We start from the raw sequence: 24,789 nt of genomic DNA on the forward strand, positions 1-24,789 counted from the left end.
CAAGTTATATAAAAGTGGACAGAAATGAAACAGTTGTTGTTTGAGGAAAGTTTTACAAAGGTTTTGTTTTTGATTATTTGCTTTATATTTATATCTGTTGTTCACTTTGGTTTTTATAATTTTACACTTCTTTTATTTTTGACCAGGGGTGGAAAGAGGGTGTGGTCAATATCCATGACACACTGCTTTGTATCCAGATGTGTAGATAGATAGAGAATAGATAGATCATAGATAGATAGATAATAGATAGATAAATAGATAGATAGATAATAGATAGATAGATAGATAGATAAATAGATAGATAATAGATAGATAGATAACTAATAGATAGATAGATAGATAGATAGATAGATAGATAGATAGAGAGATAGATAGAGAGATTATTTTATTCATCCTCCAAAGGGAAATTAGGTCGTCATAGCAGTCCGGTATTTGGATACAATAAAAAATACAATAGAATAAGTTGCTGAGGTAGAAAAAATAAAAACACAAATAGGACAAGGACACTTAAAAAACACAAGATAAATAGGAGGTGGCAAGATGAGGGTAATAGTTCTGATGATATGGTGGTAATGTTATTGTTGCCAAACAGTATATATATATATAATAATAGTACAGTATATATAGTATACAATATAATACATAATAATAATAATATATACAAGTACACGTTTGTATATATGTAAGTGTGGGACTACACACATGTATATAATTTTTTCCTTATGGAAACTCATTTGATGCCCCACTATTAACACTTTATAGACTCCACTTAATGCCTTTAATAATAGTTTATACTTAATTTACTGATGTGTTGTAATGTGATATATATGCGAGCCTTTTGTTTATAATTTAGATGAAACACTCAGTGGCTGTAACACCGGGTGATGTGTGACTTCATGAAGTGACCTGCTCAGACCTGTGTTTGCCTGACTTCGCTTCTTCTTTGTTTCTAAACGAGATAAAACCATCGACTGTATATAAAGAGGATAAAACTCTGGAATGACTGAAATGAAACGAAGTGTTGAGAGCAGCAGAGGATCTGTGAGCGGCCCGTGCAGCAGGGGGCGCTCGTCTCGTGCAGGATTGGTCGAACCGGTCACAAGATGAAGTGAAGTAAAAAAAACAAAAAAACATTGAAAGCGTCTGAACGTCAGAGCTTCATCTTCTTCTTCTTCTTCTTCTTCACCGGGAAGCTTCCACTCCTCCACCATGGTGAGTGTCTCCGTGTTTCCGCCTCCGAGCCGCCGCCGCCGCCCCTCTGCTCCATGAACCGTGTGTTCTGTGCGGAAGTGAAGTTAAAGACTCCGCTCGGGTTTAAAAAGTCCGAGCGAGGACTCGCTAGCTAGCAGCACGTTAGCTTAGCATTAGCAGCACCCACCGTGTCAAGGTAGTCAGAGCAGCAGCAAACGGGTTTCCGGCGTGGGATTTCAAAAGAAAATACAAAATGACATGCTTTTTGTTTGACAGTCACTTTATTACAATAGTTTCAGATGTGACTTACTTTATTTATACATATCTATATATATATATATATATATTAACAAGACATATATCCAGTCAGCTGTTGCCAAGTGTGCAATGAGGGTTTCCTCAGAATGACACTAAATGGATGAGTATGTAACTTTACTCAAGTTGTTGTCCGATATAATGTCTGAAATAAAGTAAGTTTTTAAACTTTATTTATTGATTTTGCTGTATCTGTGTAAATCCACGTAATATTTGTGATTACAACTGTTCAGTACTGGTTTACTTCCTCAGTGCAAACCACAAAGTGTGTATTTTAATCCAAACATTTTTACGAGGTGGATTTCTCCCGAGCACTAAGCATGTCACCTGAGGCATGTAGGAATGTTTTTAGTTGTGAATGATAATGACACTAACTGCAGACTTGATGCACTTCACATGTTCATGTTGAGTACAGCAGTTTTTCCCCTGACACATTGCATGCTTTTATTTTGGAGAGCACGCTGGGGTGTTACTGCCGCTGCACCACAGTGATGCGTTTCAACATGTCCTGATGTGAGCAGCTTCCTTCACGTTAGCTGGACTCAGTCACGGTGAACAATGTTCCCCTCCGGCTCTTCGCTGCCTGTAGAGACAGTGCAAGTGTCTGTGTCACCGAGCAACATGAAGGCATTCAACAGATGTGCCCGCGTTCTCTGCACGAATCTGAACCACAAGTGAAACCTGTGGCTCTTCTTTCTCTTCATGTCAGTTCCTCATCTCTGTCTTCTGCATCCTGTTTGTGAAGAGTCACAACCACACACACACACACACACACACACACACACACACACACACACACACACACAGCCAATGTTCTAATCTACACACACACACTCACACTCTCTCTCTCTCTCTCTGTGAGCTCAGTGAAATCCTAACTCTACCAGCCATCTGTTCACCAAGGTGTAATCATAGAATGTACGTACTCTGCAGAGACTCCTCAAGAGTTTATGTCTTTGTGCTGGAGTTATGTAATGCTGTGTGTGTGTGTGTGTGTTTTATCTTGATTAAACCTGAAGATCAGTTTGGACTCACACAGTTTAAAGACGTAGACCTTCAATGACAGTGATACTCTGACGTTAACCCGACTAAGACAATAGTCTGAATAAGACTCTGATATTTAATCAGCATTTTTTAATGATCTTAACCCGAATGAGGTCATTCTGGGAATAAGCCACAGGGTCATTCCGTGTCAGATCATCACACTCTCCGGCCGCCATGTCGCAGATCTTTTCTAGAAAGGCGCTCAAAAGATCGTATACAATTTTGTAACAATTAGCACATTATTTATTGTTTTGTGAGTCACAGTGACCTTTGACTAACTATATCTACTCAGTTCGTCAATGAGTCCAAACGTTTGAGCCAAATGTGAAGAAATTCCCTCGTGATGTTGCTGAGACATCGCTGTCACAAGAAGGGGATGGATGTTCAGAAAAGTGGGCGTGTGGTGTCCTAATCTAATCACTCTAATATTAAATACCAAGATATATTTTTTAAGTTTGACAGTGTGACCGACTAATTTCGTTGTTGCAGTCAAGTCTGATTTACAAAATCTAATTATTGCATTGTCACAAATAGGAACTAAAATGAGACGTTTTGTGAATTTAGAGAAAAATATTGAGGAACAAACTGTGATTCCTGCAGATGAGACGTTGCCTTCCAGCAAATTAAGCAATAAAAAGCATGAAAACCACGTAAAGCTACAGTCTGTGACACTGCAGCTGGCCTCAGTGGATTTAAACCCTCAGTAAATTACCCTAAAACCATGATACCTCATTAAACACAACTTATTTATCAGTAGACTAAGATGCCTACATTTTTTAAAGTAACAAAACACAATAAATTAACAATTTTATGTCTATTATTATTTTTATTTTAAGGCTTTAAATGTATTCATTGTGTCTTGTGTGATTTTGTTAAGAAGCATTGTCCACATATTATTATGCATAGAATAATAACATGAGATTATCTGTTTTTCTTTAAAATAAGACTGTTTTCTTTTTGCTTCACATTCTCAAGTTGTTCTAGTAAACATGGCTGGACAGGATGGAATCTGTCCATTTAATATGAAAGAAGGTAAATGAGTCCCTATGAATGATGATGATGGATGAACACAGTTTGAGGAATCAGCACAATATTTTCTAACCAGGTAAATGATTTATACCTCAGAGTTTGTGCTTCAGGAGGAAACGAGGGACATGAGTGCACGCAGAGAAAAAAACACTCGTCTCAGCAGTTGTTCAATGTGTTAAAGCGAAATAAAAAAAGGTTGAAAATACGATATCATATTGTACAACGCGTGGTTTGATTTACCTTCAACCCTCTGGTCAGTTTCCTCTTCCATTGCCTCCATCAACAAAGTGGAACTTAATATAAATGCTGGTCCCTGCAGTGGAACCGCTCCTGCAAAGGTTCCTATTGTTCCTGGAGGAAGTTCCTGTGAAACACAGCTGATGAGTCCAGATCCTTCTCATATCATATGACAAGTCCATCAAAACCACCACCATCATATCTGACACAGCCTGGTGGATTTCCTTTATGCTCAATGTAAAGCTGAATTCATGTAAATAACCAAAAAATAACAAAATCTGTTTCCCTATTTTTCTCTCCAATAGTCTGAAACACTGGTGGTGTGTGATGTTGACAAAGATCTGGTTCGTAAACTGAAGGCGTTCCGTTTCCGGAAGGAGACCACTAACGCCGCTATCATCAGTGAGTACCGGCAACACACGAACACATTTTCACACATTCAGTATCATCTCTTGTATGTTCATTAACACTGTGTTCTAGATCTATCTGTATTAGAGAAGATGAAGGTTTCCAAATAAAAACACTCAAATATTCATTATCACAGTATATGATGCCATTGTTAGTTTTTATTTTTGTGTTACAGTGTGATGCTTTGTTTTTGTGGTGTTAAAAATCTTCAACCGTGAGCAGAATTGGGACACCTTCTAAATGTTCCCTTCCTTCAGTGAAGCCTAAGCCATGAGTCAATACTTGTGGGTTAAGTGCATCATTAACGCTCGCACAGCCGGGAGATTGGTCACTGCCTCCTGCTGTGTGGAACAAAAATGAGAATTTCACCAAACTCAGGGGTCTTACTGCTCGGATTAAGGCCAGGGTTTATTCTAAAAGAAGTAGTGCATATAATTTGTTGTCCGACCGTGTTGGACAGCAAAAAGGTTGTTTCCAGCTGTTTCTAGCTGCAGGGTTAAAAAGCTTTGTCGTCACAGACAAGTATGAGATATAATCTCTGAAGAATGATTATGCTTCTCTTTGATGATACTGTGCACTTGTTGGGAGTCGTCCAACATTTTGGGAATTAGTCTTCTTTACTTTCTTGCCGACATTCGATGAAAAGATTGATACATAACCATAACCATATTGCCAAATATGATAACTATTCATTTAACAGAGTTTGTGTAATGCCGAGCTTCGTCATGTTTAAGTCGGATTGTAAAAGTCGTCAGAAACGTCCTCAGTGAACACGCAGTCAAACATAAACCCAGTGAGAATAACATGGTATTAGATTAGGAAACATAAGCTATCTCCAGTATAAGGTTGGGAATAGAGGGCTGCTGTGGTCAACCAACACTCAACACAGCAGGTGGTGTGACTGAGTCGCATCAAACTGGGCTTAAGCTTTATCCTCGACCATCTCAGAATCAAAAGGTCACTCATGTAAATTGGATTTTTAAAAGAGTGTGTTCACATGACAGAGACACCAAACACATTTACAGTAGAAAACATTAACCAAAACATAGAATGAGTAGATTTAGTTTTTCTCCTCTTTATTTTATACTTATATTTTATGTACTTATTTTAGTTCCTGGCTGACATGAGCCTTTGACATCTCAATATCTGCGAATATGTTTTGCTAATAGGAAATCTGTTATTTTACAGAATAAAATATCCTTACGTTTTACATTTAGGAAAAATAGTTTATTTTCACAATTGAAGTTATATATATTTGAATTTGTTTCATTTGTATTGATAGTTATTTATAATGAAGTTTATTGATAAACTGGAAAATATCGAGTTACTCAGATACAATAACGACATCTTAGGAATCACTCCCAATTTTATATATATATATATATATATATAAATATATACGCATATATGGTATTGGAAACGGCTTTACTCCCTAATATTTGTAGAATTATTTATGTATTTTTCATTCTGCTGTTGACTTAAAAGTATTTCTTTCTTGTACCCTTCAGTGAAGATTGATAAAGAAAAGCAGCTTGTTATTGTGGACGAAGAGTACGAGGTGAGCTGTCTGCGGTTTATTCTCTCCATCAAGTTCATGTTCGTCATTTTAAATAAAACATTTATCGAACTGAATTCTGTAGTGAATTCTTTTGTAGATAAATTATGAACTTGAGACATTGTAAGACAACAGAACTGTTTTTTTTTTTTTGTTTGTTTTAGGACATTTCTCCTGATGATCTTAAGGACGAACTGCCGGAGCGACAGCCAAGATATCCTTCTAAATGAATGATCAGTTTTTAAATTATCTTCAACATTGCAAAGACAGATTTGGACAGAGGCAGTATTTTCAGATGATTAACCTTCGGTCAACAAAAGGTCTAAAAAATGTTTCCCAAGATATCCCCACAAATAAGAGACAAAATCTAAAAGTGATGTTCAGCTGGAAATACATAAAGTACATTTATTTATTCTCTGTATTCTTGTGTCTTGTTATATGAGGTTTTAATTTAGGTATTTTGTGTGACAATTAAATTAGTCCTGCTGAGTTTGTCCTGAAAGTCGTGAGCCGTCCTTAGCACCATGAACGTTTATCGTCTACAGTTATAAATACCAACACAATGACGGACGCGTGTCTTATCCCCTCTGCTTCATCTTCTCCAGTCCAGTGGGTAAGAGCATCTCTGGAATTACTTTTGGTTATAGATTTAAAGCAACACTTAAGAACTACGTAATATTCACTCCACTGCTTTTAGAAATGTTGGCTCACTCGTGTTTGGCAGGTTGCAAGCCGGAGCAGCAGATGATGTACGCAGGAAGCAAAATCAGACTGGTCCACACGGTTGAACTGACCAAGGTTAGTGAACTGTGTGTGTGTTTGAGCTTTTCTAAATGTCGGACAGTGGGAGTTATTTAGTTGAGGGCTAAATATGAATTTACAGATAAATGAAATATTAAAGGTACCAAATCTGTCTGATACATACAACACGTGTGTTTTTCCAGGTGTTTGAGATCAGAAGCACAGAGGACCTAACGGAGGAGTGGCTCAGGGAGAAACTTGGCTTCTTCGGCTAAAGTCTCCACCTCATCCAGACGTCTGGGACGTGACGATCGCACAACTCGTGTGTCTTCTCTTGGGGGAGAAAACACACAACGGTTGATGTTTCGCTCCTCTTTGTCCGAGACCTGAGTTAAATAGTGTTTGCAAATACTTCCCGTTCTCAGTTTTAGGCGGAGTTTGGTGAAGTTCACAGTAGATTACGATTCAGAGTTTGTCTAGACCTCACCCATCTGGCAGCCTAAAACTGAGAATGCTATTTGACGCAGGTCTGCTTTTGTCTCCCACACAATCTCTCTCCATGTGCCAGTTACGTGTCTGTGTTGAATTAACACTCCTCCAGCTCTTTGAGTGAACACAAATCCTCATCTACGCTTTCTCAGCTGAGACGTTCATTCAGGAGAATTTAAAGGCATTTTAACATTAGTTTCTGTTTCCTTTAGCTACTTAGTTTTTGTGACCTCCTGAGTTTCCCCTTTTTATGTTATAATAATTTGCAGAGTCTTATGTTTTGATTTTAGTTTCTGGTGTATTTAGGGTTTATGCAAGCAGATGGTTTATAGCGTTAATTTCCTTTTCTTGTGAAAAACAAACTTCCTGCCAGAACTTTTGAACATTCACAGCTACAGAACAACTCCTACATTCTGTTTTAGTCCGTTTTTCCTTCAGTATTCGTTTAAGGACATTTAAAATATGATTTAGGTAACAAACTTTCATAACTCCAATCTACAAAAGACAAAAACATTCTGACCATTCGACGAAAGAAACTCCTGAGACTTCTGGTTTATATCTGATGTGTTGTACCTTCTCGAGTGCATGTGAACAAGTTGACAGAGGCCCTGAAGTGGCGTGGTGCTTATCACACTGAGTCCGTCATCAAAACATTTCATCTCGAGAAAAACTGCGCTCTGCCTTTTGACCTGCATTTTGTTACGATGACATCACACTCCAGGAAACAATATTTCCTATGAAACATTCCAGACTGAACCGTTTCTATGACAACCCGTCTTTCGTGACCACGACAAACGCTGCACACGGGGCGGCGTCACCTGCGCTCTTCTTGAATCTACTGGGCTGCTCCATATAAGTGGGTTACTGTGTCTTTTGGGGAGATTGTTAGCTAACGTTGTGCATTATTGCGATTACTGTTATTTGGTGTTTGTGAATGTTGTGCTAATTTCTGATGTTAAACCACTTTGATCGTTGCGTGGTGGTCACAGCTTTGAGAATGATGGATGTGACTACTCCAAAACGCCAGTTGTGCTTAAGATTCAGCCTTGAAAGGCGAAGGACAGAATCTGGACGTTTGACACTCTCAGTACAGAACCGGGTTGGACCAATATCTTGATCTGTGATTTGAATGTGGAAGCAGCTCATACTTTGTGCCGATCTTTAAATTCTACAGTTACACGTTTTGGTTGTGTTTGACCTGTATTCTGTCATATTGGGGTTGTAATTAAACACAGGCAGAGGTTTAAATTCCAAATTTTAGCTTTCAACCTCCAGGGTGTACTCCAGCTCTTACCCACCCTCACGCGATACCGATGATGGATTACCCAGTTTAAACAATAAAAATGTGTCACTGTTAGCACACTAATGGACTCTATCGTAGATCTTTGGCTGTTTTGAAAACCCCAAAAATAACAATTCTTCCGTTTCCTGCTGAAAATCCTCTCAAACTGCATTCAGACTGGTGCGGCACATTAAAACCCTAAACCACATTAAATTATACTTCAAGGATTAGTAGCAGTGAGCAGCCCCTCATCAAAATCAAAATCTGCAAAGAAAATTGAACCGTGCATGTTACTAAATAGTTTTTGTGATGGAGAAACTTCCATGTTACTGATGGTGAATGACTCACTCAGCAGATGTCTTAATAAAAGCTTAATATCTGCTCAGTATATTGGTCCAACCCGAATAACAGGCACAAATGAATTCCGCACATTCCCTCGGTGTAAGCGTCGTCTCTCTTTGAGAAACTTTGACGTCTACTTCACAGATAATGGAGCGTTGTGGAAGATTTAATGCCCCAAGACAGGAAATCACCACTTAATGTATGATGTCATCCTGCTAAGTTGACCGTACCAATGCCTTGTCTGACATTTGTCATATTTATGTCTGTTTTATGAAACCACGAGGCCAAAATGAAAATACGACAAAAACATTATGCTTTGTGAGAAAAATCGACTATGATTGAAAAAGCTTTGTCAGCGATTTTTTTTTCTACAATTATTATAATTTCTTTTTTTTAACTTTCTTATCTATTAAGTCTGAGACGTCTTTTTTGTGGGTTTCATTAAAAAATAGAATTTGACTCAAAGATGTAAACGCACAATAACACAGATATCATGTAAATCATTGAGTGGCGTCAAATGCTAGATGATAATCATTTATGATTTACGTGTCAGGCAAGGTTTCATCCAACAGGAACAATGGGAAGGGACTGTCATGACTTGTTTCTGCTGCCTTTGAATAAACTATCAGTTTGATATCATGCTGCTGTAGAGGAAAAACTCAACTCCAGTGTGGGAAATTTGTGACATCCGTAACGGTTTCTGAGCTGAAGTTGGATGCTATGCTTTATGGGTAAAGGACATTTTAGTTTCTAAAACCTGTTGAATGCTTTTTCAAAAAAAAACTCCCAGTCAACCTGAAACCAAGGCTGTCTGATGAGAGAAGTATAAGGATTTTTTTTTTTTTTTACAGAAGTAACAGGCTCACTCTGAAACAGCTTGTATTTCCCTTGAAACGTTTACAATGTTCCGCTTTTCGACGTGAATATATAAAACCATGTTGGGAAACAATTCTGGAAACCTGGAAAATGTGGAGAGCTACTGTACAAGAAGTGCATGAGTTAATGTACGACCTTCTGACCTATTCTGTGGCAGACATTCTTTCAGAGGAGAGAATCTTTTCTTAAATTATTAAGTGCATTTGATTTGACTGAAACAGCTGCATCTCCAACATCTGCTCTCAGCTTCATTCTTACTCTTATCTAGAATATTTACAAACCAACGACCCTCCTCTTCTTAAGATTTTCAATGAAGTGGGGTGTAACACAACTCCCTTGATTACAAGGTCGATTGCAAAAAAAGAGTTCCCTTTGGTTTTGAGCCATGTCCTGTGGATCTAAGCTGTTATTCCTTTGTGTGAGCCTGTTTTAAATATATGGCCTCTTGAGTCTTTTTCTGTAACCTGCAAATGTGTTGTTCAGCTTTTGATGTCCTCTCTGACCCGATGCCTATTTTCTTTCCTTTTTAATAAAAACACCTGGAACATGTATAATCATGATCAGCTGCCTCGCGGCATCAGTGAAACTTGAGATATTTGTATTTTCCCATACTTTATAAAAGTGTCTGTTGTCCCATCGTCCAAATAAAATGACAGCGATGTTTACATCTGTTTCCATACAACTGCTGTTTTCAAGTATGATGTTTGTCATAACTGGTCCAACATTGGCCAGATAATAAATACAATTAGTTTGATGTTGCAATTAAAAACAGACAAATCTGGCAAAAAAGCTATTCTTACAATAAAACATTTTAAATGATAACTAATAATATAAGAAATGACTTGATATAGGTTCAGCTGGTTTGTTTACAATATATTTAAATCAGTACTCTGTACATTTGCAAGGCACTAAAGATGTTAAGATTTTCATCCATTCATCGAGTAATCTCAAACAACCACAGTCATGAAGAACAAGGGGTCTTATAGCAGATGGTGTAGCCCCCACTGAGCCCCGATCTCAACATCATTCTCACCTAAAGACCCCTTGATGCCCCCAGTACCTGTCTGACCTCCTCCATGCTATGCTATGCTATCAGATACGGGTCTACTCACCATCCCCCAGTGCCAGCCTGAGAACCTATGTGGTGACATGGCATTCAGTGTGGCAGCCTAAAGTAACTTAAGTATTTATTTATCAATATTGTTTCTGGTTAATTATCTGAATAGAGAAATAAATGAATGGTTTCATCACTTACTGCAGCTATCAGTAGTATCGCTGATGTCGTTACATGCCCCTTGGGCAAGAGCATAAAGGTGGATTTTGCTATAGCCCTGGTCTACACACTGTTTGGTCACTATATGTTCACTCCTGTTGTCGACTTCAAATCGACACTTAAGTATAGAAAGAAAGCAATACTGTAGTACATGATCAGAAGCATGAATCCTGCATCTATAACCAGAAATACACGTAGAGGTGGATTATATGACATAGATTATATTTATTTAAATCATGCACATTATTTACATATTCACAAAGAGGTTTACGGGTAAGGAATAAAGGGTCAGGGGTGGGATGGTAATGGGAAAGGGTAAGTAGAGAGGAAAAAGTGCTCAGTGTTTTAATAGCTTCCTCCACCACTTCTTTCTTCGCTTGTTCTTCTTCTCCTCATGAGGTTTGCTCTCGGTCACCTCTGGCTTGTCCTCCCCCTTCACAGTTTCCATCTTCAACTGTGGCTCACTGTCTTTCTGTGTGAGCTCAGGCTGTTTTTTGTTCAGCAGAGTGACCAATTCCTCCAGAGCCACAACTTCAGCTGTGACATCCTCCACCTTCTTCATCCAGCTGTCTTCCACCTGAGTGAGCTCTAGGAGGTGATTTGCCTTCAGTGCAGCGCACTGGGCCTCACAGCTCTTCTTCTCCTTCTCCTTCTGAGCAGCGTTTCGCTCCTGGAGAACCTCCACCTTCTTTCCCCAGGTCTCCTTCACCTGAGTGAGCTTCAGGAGGTGACTTGCCTTCAGTGCATTGCACTGGGCCTCACAGCTCTTCTTCTCCTTCTCCTTCTGAGCAGCGTTTCGCTCCCGTAAAACCTTTACTTTCTTTCTCCAGGTCTCTTCCACCTGAGTGAGCTCCAGGAGGTGACTTGCCTTCAGTGTGTCGCACTGGGCCTCAAAGCTCTTCAGCTCCTTCTCCTTCTGAGCAGCGTTTCGCTCCTGGAGAACCTCCACCTTCTTTCCCCAGGTCTCTTCCACCTGAGTGAGCTCCAGGAGGTGACTTGCCTTCAGTGCTTCACACTCAGCCTCACAGCTCTTCCGCTCCTTCTCCTTCACAATGAGGGCACACACGCTGCTGAGGAAAGCGTTGCTGTCAGCGTTCCTTTGCTTCCACAAGCTCCGCATGAATGCGTCCTTCTGTCGGACCTTATCCTTTAGCTTGGTGTTTTCGCTGGTCAGGCTGTTTGTTGTCTCCTTCAGAGCAGCATTTTCCATCTGGACAACCTCCACCGTCTTTCCCCAGGTCTCTTCCACCTGAGTGAGCTCCAGGAGGTGACTTGCCTTCAGTGCATCGCACTGGGCCTCACAGCTCTTCAGCTTCTTCTCCAACGCGGTGAGGGAGCACACGCTGCTGAGATAAGCGTTGCTGTCAGCGTTATTTTGCTTCCACAAGCTCCGCATGAATGCGTCCTTCTGTCTGGCCTTATCCTTTAGCTTGGTGTTTTCGCTGGTCAGGCTGGTTGTTGTCTCCTTCAGAGCAGCGTTTTCCATCTGGAGAACCTCCACCGTCTTTCCCCAGGTCTCTTCCACCTGAGTGAGCTCCAGGAGGTGACTTGCCTTCAGTGCATCATACTGGGCCTCACAGCTCTTCTGCTCCTTCTCCTTCAGAGCAGCGTTTCGCTCCTGGAGAACCTCCACCTTCTTTCCCCAGGTCTCTTCCACCTGAGTGAGCTCCAGGAGGTGACTTGCCTTCAGTGCTTCACACTCAGCCTCACAGCTCTTCTGCTCCTTCTCCTTCAGAGCAGCGTTTCGCTCCTGGAGAACCTCCACCTTCTTTCCCCAGGTCTCTTCAACCTGAGTGAGCTCCAGGAGGTGACTTGCCTTCAGTGCATCGCACTGGGCCTCACAGCTCTTCAGCTTCTTCTCCAACGCGGTGAGGGAGCACACGCTGCTGAGATAAGCGTTGCTGTCAGCGTTATTTTGCTTCCACAAGCTCCGCATGAATGCGTCCTTCTGTCTGGCCTTATCCTTTAGCTTGGTGTTTTCGCTGGTCAGGCTGGTTGTTGTCTCCTTCAGAGCAGCGTTTTCCATCTGGAGAACCTCCACCGTCTTTCCCCAGGTCTCTTCCACCTGAGTGAGCTCCAGGAGGTGACTTGCCTTCAGTGCATCATACTGGGCCTCACAGCTCTTCTGCTCCTTCTCCTTCAGAGCAGCGTTTCGCTCCTGGAGAACCTCCACCTTCTTTCCCCAGGTCTCTTGCACCTGAGTGAGCTCCAGGAGGTGACTTGCCTTCAGTGCTTCACACTCAGCCTCACAGCTCTTTCGCTCCTTCTCCTTCACAATGAGGGCACACACGCTGCTGAGGAAAGCGTTTCTGTCAGCATTCTTTTGCTTCGACAAGCTCTGCATGAATGCGTCCTTCTGTCGGACCTTATCCTTTAGCTTGGTGTTTTCGCTGGTCAGGCTGTTTGTTGTCTCCTTCAGAGCAGCGTTTTCCATCTGGACAACCTCCACCGTCTTTCCCCAGGTCTCTTCCACCTGAGTGAGCTCCAGGAGGTGACTTGCCTTCAGTGCATCGCACTGGGCCTCACAGCTCTTCAGCTTCTTCTCCAACGCAGTGAGGGAGCACACGCTGCTGAGATAAGCGTCGCTGTCAGCGTTCTTTTGCTTCCGCAAGCTCCGCATGAATGCGTCCTTCTGTCTGGCCTTATCCTTTAGCTTGGTGTTTTCGCTGGTCAGGCTGTTTGAAGTTTCCTTCAGAGAAGCGATTTCATCCTGTAGAACCTCCACCTTCTTTCCCAAGATCTCCTTCACCTGATTGAGCTCCAGGAGGTGACTTGCCTTCAGTGCATCACACTGGGCCTCACAGTTCTTCTGCTTCTTCTCCTTCTGAGCAGTGTTTCGCTCCTGGAGAACCTCCACCTTCTTTCCCCAGGTCTCTTCCACCTGAGTGAGCTCCAGGAGTTGACTTGCCTTCAGTGCATCGCACTTGGCCTCACAGCTCTTCAGCTTCTTCTCCAACGCGGTGAGGCTGCCCAGGCAGTCCATGTAAGCATTGGTTCGAGCTCGCCTTTTCTTCGTCTCCCTCTGTATGAGCCCGTCCTTTTTCTTGAGCTCTTCTTTCAGAGCTTTAATCTCGTCTTCAGGGCTCAGGAGTTTCTTCTGGACAACGTTCTGCTGCTTCATTGTCGGTTTGTAGAAGTTGTCGTTACAATTGAGGGAAATCAGCGTCTCAAATGGTGGTTAAATTTCTTGCTTCTGCTCTGTTCAAGATCCAGGAGGCAACTGAAACAGTGGACCCAGTTCAATGGCAGGAGATCACTGGCGTGACTTTGATGACTTTGATGACTTTAATTGGGCATTGTATCATTTCGAATGTACAACCCTTAAAGGTACAGTGCTTAGAATTTTGTGATGTCTAGGATATAAGGATTGAGGATGTAACCGTGTCCAGCAGATGGCGGTGACGCAACAACAGTGACGGCGGCGAGATAAACAGGGAGTGAAGAAGAGGACTGCGGGGGAGCTGCCTGCATCACCAGGAACTCTCAGAACCGGACGGGAGAAGAAAAGATGGCGTTCACATTCGCGGCCTTTTGTTACATGCTCGCCCTGCTGCTCACGGCGGCGCTTATCTTCTTCGCTATCTGGCACGTAAGTACACACGCGGGCGGCCTCGGGGCGGACCGCGGGCCCCCGGTTCAGCGACGCCGGTACGACCGGCTGCAGGAGCCGGGGGGAGGCTCCGGCCGCGGGCTGACGGGAGGCCGGCGGACAGGGCGCAGATCTCCACGCAGCCTGGATGGGACGCGTCCACGGGGAACTCCGCGTTCTGCTCCCTGCGCGCATCCAGTCTGTCTGTAGATCTGCCGCGTTCTCTAGAATGAATGGAACACACCCTGCTAGCGGCTAACAGCTAAACGCAGCATTTTAACCACCGAAGCTTTGTTTTTACTAACGCGTCGTATTCTCGTTGTCTCTCAACGCTCGTTGGCTTCTCGTGAGCCGCTGCGCAGTTTTAACAAAACCTCCATTTCCCGCGACAAGCGTGTTGAATGTGAAGTGTTTAGCTAGTCGGCTAGTTAGCCGGCTTAGCTAACAGGCGCCATCCTGCTGTCACCCGCCAGCTCGCGTTTCTTTAGCCACATTAGCTTTAGCTGCACTGTCAGAATGTCAACACGTTGCCGCGGAACAAAACTTTGACGTGTTCGTGTTCGTGGCTCGAATAGTTTTATCGTTCACGTCGATCTGGTTTCGTTTGGTTTCATTCCGCCACAAGACAACACGTGACCCACTTGTTAGAATAAAAACAACACGTTATAAAATGAATAACTCAGATGATAAAAGAGGAATAAACTCTGAAGTGTGTCTGACAGGTAGAAGTTTAAATACTTGGAATAGAACGATATGAATAAACGTTTCATTGTGAACATATTCCTTATTATTTTCACTTTCTTAAGGTCCTGTCTCAATAGTTTTTTTTTTAAATTGACTGCAAATCTCAAGTCGATTAGTAAATAATTAAGTCATTAGCAAATCAAAACTATGAATCACTATTCATTAAAACTTCCTCAATATGAGGATTTGTTGTTTGTATTCCCTGTCAATAGTTTTGTTTCTTTACCAGACAGAACAAACGATGACAGCTTCACCTCTTTGTCATTATCTTCTTACATGAGATGAAGTGATGAGCAAAAAAAACAAGCGAGACAGTAAAATCAAGTATCAACAATAACGAGGCATCCGCTCTGCTTTACAATATCTGGCACATTGAACATACTTTACACTGAAAGTATTCTGCACTTCGTACACATGTCATTACTCTTAGTGTAACACACGTACAACGCTCTGTTCAAAGCTGCCAAACGTCAAGTTGCATTTAAACTGTACATTCAGGTGAAGCTGCTCTGTTCATTGCTGCATTATGCTCATCTTGTTCCCGCAGATTATAGCATTTGACGAGCTGAAGACCGACTACAAGAATCCTATAGATCAGTGTAACACTTTAAATCCGGTGAGTGACCCCCGCACTACCTGACACCCCCTTGCCTCTGTGACTGCATGCAGATTTGCTCTGACAGATACTTCATTTATTTCAGGAGTTTTTTATCCACCTATCTGTCTTTTTTCAATCATTTCTCTGCACTGTTATGCTAAATAACCTGCCTGTTGTGAATTCAGTGATCTCGTCAGCTGTCAAACTCTAACGCCTTTTTGTTGTTTTGTTTTCCCCCCCAATCTGCTTTTTGTTTTTATGTTTTTTACACTTTAACGGCAAAAAGACAGTTGAAAAGGTCAAAAAGATTAAAAGAGTCAAAATTGCATTAAAGGTTTGTACCAGTCTTTTTAGAATGCCCGCTCAGTTCGACTCAGTCTGCAGTCTTGTCATTTTGCACGGGGAAGTGTTTGCAAACGTCTTTTCAGTTAACTAATCTGAGAGTTAGGGTCAGAGTTCAGCTCGGGATTAGACGACGTGCCACCTGTGCCCCAGGTTCTCTACTGTCGAGTTGATTTTCTTCTTACGCTCGTCCTCACTTATCTTACTTTCAGGGAATATTTTTCACTGCTGTGGATTTCAAGTATATCAGTCAATCTTTCAATTCTGCAAGCCTCAAAGTGTCGTTTTAAGATGTAAACATTTAATAAAATATTACTTCTGTTCGTCTTATTTAACAGTTAAATTGACTGTTTTAAGATATCAAACAGCTTTTAAAGCATAGAGGCCATGGTACTCGTGAAAAGCTTTAGAATATGAAGGCGGATAAGAATATTCTCTTGGATGAAATATTCATTTTTATTGATTATTGATTAATTTAGTTGTTAACTGAAAAGACTTGCAAATGCTCAAAACATGCATGATCTTTTACAACCTACCCTTTGTTTGCATATACTGTTACTGGAACAGTAAATTTCCAGTAAACACAGAAATTTACAGTTACATGACACCAGGCTTATACTGTCCTGACAAAGACTTTATATAATAGTTGTCATAGAAATAATATAAAGAGAAATCAGTAGAGCCAGAGGGATTCATAATATTAATCGCCATATCTGAGCCTCTGTTTGCTGGAATGCCTCGATATGAACACATTACATTTTATGTGGAAGTTTTTTTTTGTTAGTTATTTATTGTAACTCCCTAACGTTGGTATCAGCCCCCAGAAATCTGGTGATTTGATTTTTGTTGGGAAGCTTTTTGAACAGAGGATATTTGTAGCTGTGGTTCGAGGCGACTTTCTATTCCATCTTTAAATTAAAACATTTCTTAATATGTCACTTTTCTGTCAGGAGGAGGCTGCAGTTTGTTTCAGCACTTAGCAGAACTAGGCTCCTGTGCATGAGCTCAGTGTTTGGCTCGAACCTCCGTCACCTGTGGTTCAGAGCAGATGGCTGCAGAACACGCTCCGGCTCAGCAAAATTTGTCACCACTGATTGGTTCATAATTTCACTAGTAGGAGGAGTTACTTAGATAAAAACAGAGATTCCTCTCTCTCTCTAATCCACGATGCACTCGACAGTACGATCTGTTCTTCCGACCACACTGGTCGTTCTGCGTGTCCGACACTCAGGTGGCAATTTAACAATGTTTGTGCTGTGATCAGTTCTGTATTTGGCAGCACAGTGCAGGATTTCAATACATCCTAGCCCCCCCCTTTCCTCCTCCCACATGCCCTTCACCTTTCCATCTGTGGGCTGTTGGTTGCCCCCCCCCCACACTCCCCACCCTTCTGCTCTTTTTTCAAATGCATGGCTTCCATGTGGTGCCTCCATCTGCCCCCCCCTGAACCCCGCACCAGTTCAAACTCTGTCAACCCGAGGGGGGGGTTGCTGCATCAACACTGCTAGTGCTCGCAGCATGGTGTTTCTACGGTGTGTCTCCCAGTCCCCCCCCCCCCTGTTTGTCAGGGAGCGGGCAGCCTGTAGGCTCTGCCCTCGCTGCAAAATATGTTGATGTGTGAGATGCAGAGCAAGATGTTGATGGGTTTCTGTCTTTCACTTGTGGTCAGACTTGATGATGCATGACACAGGATTTACTAAGATTATAAATCAGTGGTAAAGGTTAAATGTAATAGATTGTCTGTAACAGTTTCATTACGTTGCCACGTATTTTTTCTTCACATTTGATCAAATCAGTGCTGTGTTGTATTTTATGTGCAGCACGAAACCTATGACATTAATAGTGTGTAGTCCTGAAACAAAGCTCAGCCCGACACTAACGCAGAGTTTAGTTCATGTGTATTTCACTCTGTGGAGCTGGCTGCAATTTTTAGATTTCTGACTCTTTAAATAGCTCAATTTCTTTTTTTATAAAATGGCCTCATTGCCTGTGAGACTGTAGCTGTCTTCTGTAGCGTCTTCTGAACGTCTCACAATTCACTTTATTTATTACCTGCGACTCCACTCTTGATATTTAAGTATTTTGTGACGACAGCCGACAAGTTTCTTTCGACATTAGTCAAAAACAGTGTGATGAGAATGAGCTGGACTGAATGTTCATCACCTGATGATTCTGACATGTTGTCTGATTTTCTTTGCAGCTGGTGCTTCCAGAGTATCTCATCCATTTCTTCTTCTGTGTGATGTTCTTCTGTGCGGCCGAGTGGCTCACCCTCTGTCTCAACCTGCCGCTGCTGGCTTATCATGTTTGGAGGTGGGTATCTGATTGAGAGGACTCCGTGGTGTTTGGTCCTTCAATACAATTCAGAACCATTAACTGCATCTTAACCATCACCCTGATGTTTCTGCCTTTCACAACAAACACTTAATGCACCTCTGTGACGCAGGTATATGAGCAGACCTGTGATGAGCTGCCCAGGACTCTACGACCCAACAACCATCATGAATGCTGACATCCTGGCGTACTGTCAAAAAGAAGGCTGGTGCAAACTGGCTTTCTATCTCCTGTCATTCTTCTACTATCTCTATGGGTACGTTTTTTAAGTTATTTATATATATAAGAAATTAAGGTATTAAAATGATGTGCATCATATCCCAAACAATCCAAACTAAGTAATGTGTCCCAACAGGATGATCTACGTGCTGGTGAGCTCTTAAACCGGACGATGAAGGACAAGGACCTGCATGTACAGTAGACGACCAGACACTATGAACTTAGTGCTGCTACACTGGACCTGCCAGAGACCACCGCTCAACAACACAAGGCGCCATTTCAAGCGGACGAACTCTCCAACCTCCCCCCCCTCAAACATTTAGCCCGTCTTAAAAGAAAATCATGGTTGAGGCGTTCTTCTCATAACATTACAGTCTAACATTTTATAGAAAATAAGGACAAAACCTCATCAACGGACAAGTTTTCTTTTTTTTCTTTTAAGGGTGTGGTGATTTTTTGATACTTGGGATTTAAATAAAGTTTTGTTTTCATCTTGGTTCCCAGGTGTGCGTTTACCTGAGAATCTGAGCTGCGTTCGCTTTTTTCTGCTGATTACATTCGGAGCTTTAACAGCTAATTTCTGCCACGTGAGTCACGACCGCCACTAAAACAGCAAAGTGCAAACCGGACTCCTGCTCACAGATGGATATGGTCTTAAAATGAACATGAAGGTACAGTTCTGTACAGAGAGACGTGCGTTAGGTTATCACTTAGAGGAAGGTGTTGCACAGGGACAATCGTCATCTGGTTGTTACTGCATCTGTTTCCACGCTGTCTGATGAATCGTCTCCATGTTTCAGACCCATCTGTCACATTAAATCATATAATCTCCGCTGAAGTTATGTTTTAAGTGTGAATCCAGAGTAGAAAGCAACGTGTGTCGACCTGTGTTTGTGTAGAATCACCCCCGCAGCTGTCGATCTTTTAAAAGGTAGACTCAACAGAACCAGAATACTCAACATTTTAATTCTCTTCTTTCTGCATTTGGGTTTTGAGTCTGAATCTGCTCCTGTGCCACACTGTTGAACGGACCTTTTAGAATTCCTCCGCTGTTCTTGTCATTGTGCATCTTGTTAATTTCAACACCAAATATTCAAGTGTTAGGAACGCCAAGTTTTATTTATTCAATGTTTTTCATTTTTACTTTTGTCCCCACGATATCAAACACTCCTCCGTGTTGCTCATGTCAGGAATCACAAATCTGCAAAGTAATCTTTTTAGAGTCGAGGCCATTAGACTTAAGTTTTCAGAAATAGAATATATATTGCCATTTTTAAATGTGTAAATTTATCAGGGAAAGGGATGACGATCATTTGTCACATAATGTTTCTATGTATTAGATCCCATTCGTGTCGCATCTAGGAAATGACAACTTGAGTTTATTTGAATCTAAATAAATTTATCCCACTCTTTACAATGGACTGGATTATTGGTTATTTTAGATTTTAAAGTAAAAGACATTTTATCTCATTAAACTAAAAGGTAAATATAATAAACTCGGTGCCAACACACACATGATTTCCTCATTTCTTTATTCCATTACAATGAGGAGACAACAAATCAATATATTAGAGTATTCTGTTAAAGTGCAGTCATTAGAGAATGCAGTTATAAACACCCACAATCAAAGACAAATCAATATTTTCCATTATTTTTCCCGTGTTGAGCATCATCGAGACACTGAGCGCTCTGTGGAAACCTCTCTGCTCTCCTGGTACGCTGTGTACTTTTCTCGAAACTCGTGCAGGAAGTTGTATTGCTGTGAAAAGAAAAAGTGAATTTTATTCATAAATATGTTACAAACAAGTTCAAATTCAAGAATTGACAGAAAAGAAGCTGCAGCAAACTGGCCACAAACATTTTCATTAAGTTTCTCTGACACCGCATTAAAAAAAAAGAGATTGAGATTTCAAAGATCTAATAATACATTGGCCACTATTGGTAACATATTTAACATGAACGATTCTGAAAATTGTGTTATAAAATAACTGATCAGTTTAGGGACAAATAACACTTCAATGAATGACTCAACTGATCTTTACTATTTAAAAACTGCGGCCTGGAAGGAGGAGGAAACATAATCTATAGCTTTATGTCATGCAGTGGAAGAAGAAGAGCGGCCGCTCACCTTCACAGTCTGTATCGCTCCTCCTCCTCTGTGCTCCCTGAGGATCTCGATGGCTTTGTTTGCGGTCATTGTTGTCGAGAGCTGAAGCAGCAGACAGGCGGCGACTGAACAGAAACACGACACCGTCATGTGATCAGAGCGGCGAGAAACACTAGTGGAGAGCATTTAGCATTTTTTTTCTACAAGTGGTCAAACCTCAGTAGATAATGATTCGTACTGGCTTAAAACTTCAATTTGCACGCAGTGATTAGATAAAAGATTAAAAGGGTAACTTTCAAAGTACAAATAGAATATTCTTACTTAATCCAGATCGTCCCAGGCCTCCATAACAGCTGAGGGGGAAGAGAGAAAAAAGCGCAAAGTCCAATGAAACGCACGGTTGAAAGCAAAATTGATCAAATGGTTAACGAGACGTTAAAATCCCTCTTGTGGTTGTCGAGCGCTTGATTTTAAAATTCGCCAGATGAAAATAAAAGATACACAAGAAATACTTCAAGTATTAAAACACAGAAAAGAGAAAGTATAAACTCATCTTCACTTTCCCAACTGTTTTCTTATCTAGAACCGAACCGATTATGGGATTGGCCGTTAAAAACCGGCCGATATGAGCCGTAGACAGAGGAATCGGTTTCTGCGTTTGTTTGCAGACAACTTTCATTTTATAAAATAAACAATGTAGAAAACTTTCATTTTCTGAATTCAAGTTCTTCATATTTGGTTGTATTTGTGTTTTTTTCTCAAATACTTTATCGTCAGAAGTGTTTGATAGAAGGATCGTTGCCATATCACACATTCTATTCAGAGTCAGAGTTTTAGTTGGATGGATGACGTCACTCACTGGATCACCGTCCTCCTGTTGTTCTCGAGGCCGACCTGCAGCTGCTCGAGGATCTGGCAGCACTGCTTCAGCTCAGGAGCGTCTCCGTCTGGGAAGGGCGTGTGGTGGACGGTGAAGCCTCGCTGCTGGTAGACGTCCAGCAGGGAGGGAACCCTGTACTTGTTAAGTTCCCCTCTGGTGCAAAAAACAAACACGTCCTGGACGCCCTGGTTCTGGAGCTCCTCTGTCAACAAGAGACGCAGAGAGACATTTAGAATCAGATTCAAACTCAAGGTTTCCTGAGACCGATCTAGAACCAGACCCTCAGACGTACAGAAGCTTTAGCCAATAAACCAATAAATATATAATAATAAAAAAGCTGCTAATCACAAAAAATGTACAATGAATTAACTTTTCTATAAACTCAGACACTTCAGAGAGAATCAAGTTCCTCTTACCGACGTCTCTCTGCAGACTCCTGCGAATCTCTTTGTATTTGCAACCTGAAGTCAGATAGAGGTAAATTTTACTGAGATTCAAAAACCATGAGGAAAAAACAGGAAGTGTAAAACGATGAACTGCAGCTTTACCTGGTAGTGCACATATCCCCAGAAACTGTGAGCACTCCACCATGGACAGAGGTAACCTGAGAGCCCATCACAATACACGTGTTCAGTTTCATAACAAATACTTCTTCAATCTACTACTGCAATCCTGAGAGAAAATTACACACACACACAAAAAAACCCACAAACGTCTGATAACGTACCAGGAGACGTGAAAGGGCGTCAGCTGCTCCTCTCCGATCTCATCGTCCTCTGACGAAGAGTCAAACTCACTCGTCCTCATAACTTCAGAGCAAAACACTGACGGGAAAAGAAAAAACAAAAAAAGGAACTATATTAATATTCAGTTTTGAATCACAGCACAAAAAACTTTTCAGCTAATTTACTTTTGATAAAGATTGAATATTGATAATGTTTGAATTTAGATTCTGTGCAGTATGAAACTTTAATAGTAAATAAATTACCCATCATTAATGATTCAGGTGATATAGGTGAAGTTATGAAGAAAAACAATAACTGAAATAACTGAAACTGATCACACAACACAAATATAGAATTTAACGGATGTAACAATCTTTAGTTTTGTTAAGTTTCACAGGAAAAGTGAATGTTTGTTAAACTGTGATGTATAATTACAGGTTAAAATCAATGTCACTGTTATCATCATGGATCCACAGTGGGAATTTACAAACCACACAGAAACTTGAAGCTGTTAAAACTATTGAAACTCTCAAGACACTTCACACAGTCAGGCCGAGACCTCTCAGAATAATTTGTTCATCTTTACAAGTTGCAACAAGTCACGTAGACATTCAGGCACTTGACTTCATGAATAACCCCTGGCTTCAGAAAGGCTTCAGAAAGTCTTCAGAAAGGCTTCAGACCTCTTTACTGTAAGATCTCATTGAGGAAAGCATTCAGACTCTTAATCAAACAGAGAAGCAGTATCTGGTGAAGTCTCCAGACTCTGCACGTCTGGATTTGAGCCGTTGATCCAGTTGTTCCTGTCACATCCTCTCCAGCTCTGTCAGACACCTCCAGGCCTCATCACAGATATGAAACATGTTTCACTCAACCTGGACACTCAACAATTCAAGCCTGACGATGGCGTGAAACCGAGGCGATCGTCTTTCCGGGCAGATTCTCCGACCTCCTGACGCTTTGAGACACTGACCGAGGAAACGTCCCCGTGTCTTTAAACTTCCATTTCAACATAACTGTTTCTCCTGGAATCACCAAACACTGGTGCATCATGGTTCTCTCACACTCACACCTTCTTCAACTATATCCAATCAGATCCCTGAGCCAATCAGGTTCTAGAAACACCTCGAGGGTCATTACAGCAAACAGGATTCACCTGATCACAAGAGAGAGAGTCTGAAGACTTCCCCCAGAATATTTAAAAAAGAGTTCAATTCAAAAACACAAGTGAAAAAAACAAGAAGTGACACAAGCATCACATTTTAAAGACTCGTTCAAAATCATATATTAAAAAGGTTGAAGCTCAAAATAAATAAATAAATAAATAAATAGAGGGTAAAACTAGAAAAGTTTATTTTTATTCCACTTCCTCCTTTTTAAGCATGGACTTCCTTATTTGAATTTCTTAAACTAGGATTTGATGTTTTTAACATGTGTGGAATAAATAAATAAATAATAAACAACTATTATGTTTACGAGTTATTTAAAGTGGACTGCATTACAGTTTCAACATCAAGTGTTTATAAAATGGGTGTGACTACTTCCTGGAGCCACTGTGCCTTAATTAAGTATTCAGTAACATATTCTGATGCTAATAGTTGTGTGTGTGTACTAGTAGTAGTAGTAGTGGTAGTAGTAGTATTGTAGTATTTGCTCCACCACAGCTTGCTGGGCTAATGGCTAACACAAGCTAACACCAGGACACCTGTGGTGCTTTAAATAAAATACACACTCACGTGTAAACTGAATTAAAGCAACTTACAGCCTCTGCACTTCCCAGGAGTTAGTCAGATCCAGTGAAGCCACAAATCAAACGACCACAGGGTTAAACCTCAGCTTCGGTGCTGAGCTGGTGCTAGCTAACGTTAGCTGTGCGGCTAATCGGCGTGAACGAGACCGGACAGAGACTGATGCGGTTTTATCTCGATTTTAAACTCGACGATCGAACCGAACGCAGAAGCGTGAGAGCTCCGTGAATCCACGCAGACCCCGCGGGTTCTCCTCCGGACTCCTCCGGACTCCTCACCACGCAGACGCCGCTCCGCTCCTCGGCGTGTTTTGACAGATCCTTCAGCTTCGAGTTCAAAACTCAGCGAACAGCCAATCAGGTTAGAGGACTGACCCTTAACCGCGCCCCCCTTGGGAAGTGACGCAGGCACGTGTGCGCTCGATTTTCACTCCAGTAACGAGTCACACGGGCGGAGTGAAAATAAATAAATAATACAATTTATTTTATTTTGTACTACTTCCACAATCACAGTTGCAAATAATTATAAAATGAATTAATATATATATATTACCTTGGTTAAATACAAATATCATGAGAAACATATAACATAAGAAAATATACAAACATAGTACTTCATACTACACATGAAGACTCAATAGTCACAAAATGAGGCAAAAAGAATAATGTATTTATAAATACATACAAATATATAAGTAGATTTATTATTATTTTAAGCAAAG

The 24,789-nt window shown here is 41.2% G+C and overlaps 4 protein-coding genes across 7 annotated transcripts; 2 read left to right on the plus strand and 2 right to left on the minus strand.

Annotated features, from left to right (window-relative positions):
• The first annotated feature begins 1,077 nt into the window (after positions 1-1,077).
• gmfb (glia maturation factor, beta) lies at positions 1,078-10,174 on the plus strand. The gene is made up of 7 exons (XM_069535470.1): positions 1,078-1,212; positions 4,122-4,218; positions 5,733-5,782; positions 5,944-5,993; positions 6,310-6,392; positions 6,504-6,577; positions 6,724-10,174. Exons 1-7 carry the CDS (start codon positions 1,210-1,212, stop codon positions 6,793-6,795), a joined length of 429 nt encoding a protein of 142 aa, XP_069391571.1. The 5' UTR covers positions 1,078-1,209; the 3' UTR covers positions 6,796-10,174.
• Positions 10,175-11,119: 945 nt separating this feature from the next.
• LOC138412252 (uncharacterized) lies at positions 11,120-13,903 on the minus strand. The gene has a single exon (XM_069535713.1). It carries the CDS (start codon positions 13,901-13,903, stop codon positions 11,120-11,122), a length of 2,784 nt encoding a protein of 927 aa, XP_069391814.1.
• Positions 13,904-14,090: 187 nt separating this feature from the next.
• On the plus strand, positions 14,091-20,022 carry cnih1 (cornichon family member 1). Of its 2 annotated transcripts, XM_069535469.1 has the most exons (6): positions 14,164-14,371; positions 15,663-15,731; positions 16,000-16,047; positions 18,256-18,368; positions 18,502-18,645; positions 18,745-20,022. In XM_069535469.1, the coding sequence occupies exons 1-6, from the start codon at positions 14,291-14,293 to the stop codon at positions 18,770-18,772; spliced, it is 483 nt and encodes a 160-aa protein (XP_069391570.1). In that variant the 5' UTR covers positions 14,164-14,290; the 3' UTR covers positions 18,773-20,022. The 2 variants fall into 2 exon arrangements, with proteins under 2 accessions (XP_019962519.1, XP_069391570.1); XM_020106960.2 differs by lacking the exon at positions 16,000-16,047 and having other exon boundaries at positions 14,091-14,371.
• A 101-nt stretch (positions 20,023-20,123) lies between these two features.
• On the minus strand, positions 20,124-24,417 carry cdkn3 (cyclin dependent kinase inhibitor 3). Of its 3 annotated transcripts, none has more exons than XM_020106956.2 (8): positions 24,083-24,417; positions 22,323-22,419; positions 22,144-22,199; positions 22,012-22,056; positions 21,575-21,797; positions 21,037-21,068; positions 20,737-20,840; positions 20,124-20,367 (listed from the first exon to the last, which is right to left on the minus strand). In XM_020106956.2, the coding sequence occupies exons 2-8, from the start codon at positions 22,400-22,402 to the stop codon at positions 20,278-20,280; spliced, it is 630 nt and encodes a 209-aa protein (XP_019962515.1). In that variant the 5' UTR covers positions 22,403-22,419; positions 24,083-24,417; the 3' UTR covers positions 20,124-20,277. The 3 variants fall into 3 exon arrangements, with proteins under 3 accessions (XP_019962515.1, XP_019962517.1, XP_019962516.1); XM_020106958.2 differs by lacking the exon at positions 24,083-24,417 and adding an exon at positions 23,209-23,371; XM_020106957.2 differs by lacking the exon at positions 24,083-24,417 and adding an exon at positions 23,196-23,371.
• Positions 24,418-24,789: the final 372 nt, after the last annotated feature.

This window comes from Paralichthys olivaceus, chromosome 12 (genome assembly GCF_024713975.1).
Source record: "Paralichthys olivaceus isolate ysfri-2021 chromosome 12, ASM2471397v2, whole genome shotgun sequence".
NCBI classification, from domain to species: domain Eukaryota; kingdom Metazoa; phylum Chordata; class Actinopteri; order Pleuronectiformes; family Paralichthyidae; genus Paralichthys; species Paralichthys olivaceus.

Excerpts from the sequence above, each read along its gene's own strand:
- cdkn3 (XM_020106956.2), bottom strand. The coding sequence starts at position 22,402 with ATGAGGACGAGTGAGTTTGACTCTTCGTCAGAGGACGATGAGATCGGA. Across the intron at positions 21,069-21,574 it reads AACAGGAGGACGGTGATCCA|CTGTTATGGAGGCCTGGGAC; the intron begins GTGAGTGACGTC and ends CTTCCCCCTCAG. Across the intron at positions 20,841-21,036 it reads CCTGGGACGATCTGGATTAA|TCGCCGCCTGTCTGCTGCTT; the intron begins GTAAGAATATTC and ends GTTTCTGTTCAG.
- cnih1 (XM_069535469.1), top strand. The coding sequence starts at position 14,291 with ATGGCGTTCACATTCGCGGCCTTTTGTTACATGCTCGCCCTGCTGCTC. Across the intron at positions 18,369-18,501 it reads CTGGCTTATCATGTTTGGAG|GTATATGAGCAGACCTGTGA; the intron begins GTGGGTATCTGA and ends TCTGTGACGCAG. Across the intron at positions 18,646-18,744 it reads TTCTTCTACTATCTCTATGG|GATGATCTACGTGCTGGTGA; the intron begins GTACGTTTTTTA and ends GTGTCCCAACAG.
- LOC138412252 (XM_069535713.1), bottom strand. The coding sequence starts at position 13,903 with ATGAAGCAGCAGAACGTTGTCCAGAAGAAACTCCTGAGCCCTGAAGAC.
- gmfb (XM_069535470.1), top strand. Across the intron at positions 5,994-6,309 it reads CTGCCGGAGCGACAGCCAAG|GTTTATCGTCTACAGTTATA; the intron begins ATATCCTTCTAA and ends AGCACCATGAAC. Across the intron at positions 6,578-6,723 it reads ACACGGTTGAACTGACCAAG|GTGTTTGAGATCAGAAGCAC; the intron begins GTTAGTGAACTG and ends GTGTTTTTCCAG.